General features: G+C 46.4%; 1 protein-coding gene across 4 annotated transcripts in view; it reads right to left on the reverse strand.

The window, feature by feature from the left end:
* Window positions 1-6,000, reverse strand: part of LOC122810396 (solute carrier family 12 member 4-like) — a 2,349,234-nt gene that overhangs the window by 1,707,794 nt on the left and 635,440 nt on the right. For all 4 annotated transcript variants that reach the window (XM_044081998.1, XM_044081999.1, XM_044082001.1 and 1 more), the window contains exon 2: window positions 896-984. In XM_044081998.1, the coding sequence (XP_043937933.1) occupies window positions 896-984 (89 nt within the window). The remainder of the gene's footprint in view (window positions 1-895; window positions 985-6,000) is intronic.

Genomic DNA, 6,000 nt, shown 5'->3' on the forward strand with positions numbered 1-6,000 from the left:
TTCTGAGCAGCTTTTACTATTTCTAATGTTGCCATCTTCCTCTGACTGGGTAGAACATGAGGACTCTTCATTCTGGCAAGAGAATTTTGGAAAATGGTACGATATAACCTCAGGATGCAATTCTCTTCAACCAAGAGTCTTTTGTGATAGACAGCCAAGCTTTTTAGTGCACAGACAAATGCCACCCCCAGCCCCCATCACGTCAGCCTCCAGAGAGCAAATGTCAGGCTGCCTTTCAGAAGCACTGAAGCACTCGGAGGGTTTGTCTGAAAAGGAATCCCAGAAACTCTGATTATGCATGTTACTTCTGCCACATTGATGGCATCATCTATTAAAGTTCAGTGGCCCTGACAGAATCAATAACCATACGCGGAGATATATTTTTATTTTGTTTCTTATTTTTAGATTTAGATTTGATGTGGAGCACAAGAGAAGGATCAAGTCAGGGGAGAGAACACCAGCCAGAATAATAAATTGACAGCACTGGATAAAAGTATTACATTAAACAATAACATTTCTAGTAATAAGTATGAAAGCTGGCCAATTCTTGGTTACCTTGGTAAATAACTCAAAATGCCACAGAGGCAGTGGGAATGATAATCATCTGAGAATGCTTCTCACACAGGCCAGATATATTCCAAACAACACATACCAGCTCCCTGGAAATATGGCACACCTCTGTATAACTGAGAGTCACTATTAGCCATACAGCAGCAAGCAACTACACACTTGCCCGGATGTCAGCCAGGAAACAAGCAAGACTGCCTTCACCCCCAGCCTGGCTCTTTTAGGGCTTGTCCTGCTATAACAAAACAAGTTATGTTATGGGCTACTGTTAAGAAATGGGTTTAACTCCTCAATGCAATGAGAACAAAGATATTTAAACAAAGCTTACCTCATACAAGGCCAAATTTTTATCACAAAGCTCATTCCCTTTTGCATCAGAAACATTGTTCAAGAAAGGATGGTTTTCGTCACCATGACCTAAAAAAGAAAAATATTAACCTTAATCATAATAAAATTATAAAATAGTATAATTAGAAGTTATGTACCTACCATAACGTTCCATGTTAGTTGTCTTCTTCTCGCCTTCTTTCTTGCTGGATGGGGTCGGAACCGATCCTCGGCTCCGACTCGGCCACTCTAAAAGCTCGAGAGCTAGTTCCACCGGCTCGAGGCTCCCCTATATCCCACAATGCTAGGCGGCAACTCCTCAGATCACGTTTGAAAGCTAAGCCCAGCAAGTAAATTCCATAAAAGGAACAAAAGAAAACTCCTCTAGGTCTGTCCTGGCTAGGGGGAAGGAGGGTGGGATGCAAGAAAGAAGGCGAGAAGAAGACAACTAACATGGAACGTTATGGTAGGTACATAACTTCTAAATGTTAAGTTGTCTATCTCGCCTTCATTCTTGCTGGATGGGACCGTGTCCCTAGCACCTTGTCCCGGGTGGCCTATCGGAACAGACTCTTGAGTACAGTGGAACCAAAGTTGGCTCGGTCTCTAGAGGCCAAGTCCAACTTGTAATGAGAAATGAAGGTATGGGGAGAAGCCCAAGTAGCTGCAGAACAAATCGAATCAATAGGCAGCCTATCTTGGAAAGCTATAGAAGTGGCTAAAGCTCTAGTTGAATGAGCCCTGGGTTTGGATGGCAACTGTTGATGTCTGATCTCATACACAAGGGTAATCAATGAAGTAAGCCATCTAGAGAGAGATACCTTAAAAACTGAAAGGCCCATTCTACCTTCTGCATAAGAAACAAAAAGTTGATCAGACTTCCTGAATTGTTTGGTCCTGTCTAAATAGTACCTAAGTTGGCGATGAACATCTAAACAGTGTAACTTTTGTTCTGACCTATTAGAATAATTAGGGAAGAAGACAGGAAGCTCAATGGTTTGATTCAAATTTGCCAGTGAAGCTACCTTGGGCAAAAAGGACGGGATAGTACGTAAGGACACCCTATCCTTATGAAACACCAGATAAGGGGGTTGACTACACAGAGCATGGAGTTCAGAGACTCTTCTAGCTGAAGTGATAGCTACTAAAAGGAGTGTTTTCCAAGATAGTAATTTTATTGAACATGAAGCCGCAGGTTCAAAGGGGGGAAGAATTAAGGACGCCAGAACCAAGTTGAGATCCCATTGAGGAGGATCATCCCTGATTGGTGGTTTGAGGAGAAAAACTCCCTTTAAAAAGGCTTTGCAGAGTTTGAGAGACATAATGGAGGACTCAGACTCCAACACGAAAGTTCGATATTGCTGCCAATTGAACTCTGATGGTAGACGGAGAAGAACCTGAGTGGAAAAGTTCGGCTAGAAAGTCTAGAACTGATTGAATGGAAGCAGCAAACTGGTGCCAAAGCCACAGCCTAAAGTTAAACGCTAAAAAATGCATAGTCATACCCTTTGGGAAAAACAAGGTTACCCCTAGCTACCATATAGGTGGCAATCCACTAAGCAGAGAAGAAGTTATCAGGGACCTGGGGACTCAGGTGGATAGTGACCTTTCATTTGACACCCACGAAGCCAAAGTAGTTAGAAAGACCTTCTACATTGCCCACCTGATCATGAAGGGTTTCACATCTAGGTCAAGGGAAGTCATCATCCCCCTGTACTCATCACTCATCAGACCGATGATTGAGTAGAACGCCCCATTTGGAATGCATCTGACCCGACACCTGCAGCAACTGGAAAGGCCCCAAAAGTTCCTCACCAAAAGGATAAAGGGTCTCAAAAATATGTCCTATGCTGCCCGACTGAAGAAGCTCCAGCTCTACTCAGTCGCTTATCGCCTGCTCAGAGGTGACCTGTGCCTGACTTACAAGGCCATGTCCAACCCGGAATTAATGAACATGCTTCACCTCAAAAAAATCTAAGTCCATCAGATCCACAAGAGCACGAGACTTAAACCTTGACACGGCCATAAATAGGACGTGCTGGAGGGACAGATTCATCACCCAGAGGCTCCCTATGCTGTGGAACAAAATCCCGGTACATGTGAGGCGAAGCACCTCGCTGGTCTTGTTCAAGAGAAATCTTGACCAATGGATGGGGACCGCAGGTATACCCCAGGGATTACATCAGTGTCACTGCTTGACAAAGGCACAGCAAAATAATGGGCATAATATCCTTCAATCTAATGGGGTGGCGCAAGCCAAAAAAATCTGGGCTAGGCTTATAAATGCCCTAGGGCAGATAGCCTACTATGAACCTATGAATGTATATTCTTTGACTGCGCCCAATAGGAAAAACGTTTCCACTTGTTATGATAAATCTTCCGAGTGGAAGATTTATGGGAGGCTATCAAAATATCTCTGAGCGAGATATCAGAGGAAGCCTGGCTAGAGTTGGAATTGGAGGAACCATGCTGTGAGGTTCAGAGAAGGAAGGGAGTGGTGCAACTGACCCGACTGATGGGTCAAGAGGTCTGGAACTGGGTCCAGATGCCAAGGTTGCTCCAACAGATAACGGTGGAGAAACAGGAACCAAACCTGTCGAGGCCAGTAAGGGGCAATAAGGATCATGGAAGCTTTCTGAGCGATGGCTTTCTGTATTAGCTGAGATATCAGTGGGAAGGGAGGAAAAGCATACAGAAGTCCCCGGGGCCAATCGTGTACTAGAGCGTCTCTGCTGGGGTGGCCTGGTTGGGGAAAGAGGGAGAAAAAATCGTCACACTTGCTGTTTTGGGGAGTAGCAAAAACGTCGCAGCAAGGCCGGCCCCACTTTCGAAAAACTTTATCCAACACTGAATTCTTCAGAGACCACTCATGAGGCATGAGAATAGCTCTGCTCAATTTGTCTGCAATCACATTGGACTTCCCGGGAATGCGCGCGTTGCTAACAGAAACCGCTGAGAAGAAATCGCCCATTGCCACAGTCTGAGTGCCTCTCGACATAGGGGGTAAGATCTGGTTCCGCCTTGTTTGTTGATGTACCACACTACAGACATGTTGTCTGTCTGAATTGCTATAGTTCCCTTGGGAAGAGAGTCTTGTAAGGCTTGCAACACTAGAAGCACTGCTCTCCTCTCTAGGACATTTATGTGCAAGTGGCACTCGAAAGGTTGCCACATGCCTTGGACTGTCCTGCCCTGGTAATGCCCCCCCCACCCGATCAGGGAGGCGTCCGTTGTCACTGTAGCAACCGGAGGGGAAGGGACGAAAGGTCTCCCTAGGTGGAGCTGAGGAGATGTGATCCACCAAGAGAGATGAATCTTGCACGATTGAGTTATCCGAATAGGATGGGACACTGGAAGTCGTTGGAAAGACCATTGTGTGAAGAGCATCCATTGTAAAATTCTCATATGGAAGCGAGCTAATGGTAGAAGAGGGATGGCCGCCGCCATAATCCCTAAGACTTTCAGGATCAATCTGGCTTTGACTTTGTTGCTCTGCAAGACAAGAGAGACCTGTCTGTGTATGTCTGCTATTCTCTGCTATGTGAGTCTGGCTGACATGTTGACTGTGTCTAGATTTGCGCCTATAAAGGTAATAACACGACAAGGCGACAAGACAGACATTTCGTAATTTATTGAAACGCCTAGTGCCTGACATTTGCGAAAGGTGTAGTCTCTGGCGAGAAGTAAAAGATGCTTGGTGGGGGCTGTAAGGAGCCAGTCGTCTAAATAAGGAAACACCTGGAATCCTTGTCGTCTCAGATGAGAGGCTACCACTGCCATGCATTAGGTAAACACTCGGGGGACTGTAGTGAGAGCAAAGGGCAGGGCTCTGAATTGGAAAGGACTGGTTCCCAGCCTGAAGCGGAGGAATCTCCTGGAGCGTCGACTCATTCTGATGTGATAGTACGCGTCCTGGAGATCTATCGAGCACATCCAGTTGTCCTGCCCCAAAAGGGGTAGAATGGACTGCAGCATGACCATCCGGAATTTTGTTTTCTTGACAAACCTGTTCAAGTTGCTGAGATCCAAAATGGGTCTCCAGTCCACTGTTTTCTTTGGAACTAAAAAGAATTTGGAGTAGATTCCGGATCCTGTTTGGTCTGCTGGAACTGGTTGAATGGCTCTTTTTGCAAGCAGCTTTGAAATTTCTAATGCTGCTTGCTCCCTTTGACTGGGTGGAACGTCTGAAAGGGATTTTTTGGATTGCTTCGGAATGAAAAGGAATGGGATTCTGTTGCCTTCGGAAATAACAGACTGTACCCACTTGTCTTGAGTTAGGGATAGCCAGGCTTCTGGGTACAGCGATAATCTTCCCTCGACTGCCTCCGAAGGTGGACAGTCGGGCAACACCTCAGGGATGCTGAAAGGGCTGGTCGGAAAGGGATTCTCGACTGCCCTGAATCTGCGGGCCCCCTCTGCCTCTAGGATGGCGTCTACCATTATTGTTCCCCCCTCTGCCTCTAGAGGGGAATCGACTCTGTGCATCAGGCAAATCTCCCTGAGATTGTTTGCGGAACCACATCTTTCCCCCTTTCTGGCCTTTGGGGTAAGGCCTAGGAGGAGTAGAAAAATGGACTCAGACGGCAGAGAGAGTTTTGCCATCAGTCTCGCACCTAGTCAGGGTTTCCTTCACTTGAGGACCAAAGAGGGATGATCCATCAAAGGGGGAATTAGTGAAGGACGCCTTGAAAGGGTCCGCAAAGTTACATAGCCACATCCAGGCGTGCAGACGCAAGGCTACACCTGTACCTGCCGCTCTACTTGCTCCATCAGCCGCATATGAAAGGAGGCGCATGGAGGAGTTAGTTATAGAATTAAGGGTTGCCAGTTGAGAGTTCATTCAATCCTGAAAACCCGCAGCTGTTGGGTCCTTTAACATTTCGCTCGCTTCCTTGAGCAAATCCCTCTGAAGAAGAGTGAAATGACACCGGTAATTCAACGATCGCATGGTAAAGGTCACTGACGAGAACATCCGCTTCCCGTACCTGTCCATCGACCTAGACTCCTTGTTAGGAGGATGAACAGGCACTGAAGGATCAGCTAACTCCTTCTTGGTGGCCGCAGCCACCACCATAGCAGAGACGCCTTTGGTTAAAAATTCTTTGT

Source organism: Protopterus annectens, chromosome 8.part1 (genome assembly GCF_019279795.1).
Source record: "Protopterus annectens isolate FY-2018-M chromosome 8.part1, PAN1.0, whole genome shotgun sequence".
Lineage (NCBI taxonomy): Eukaryota > Metazoa > Chordata > Ceratodontiformes > Protopteridae > Protopterus > Protopterus annectens.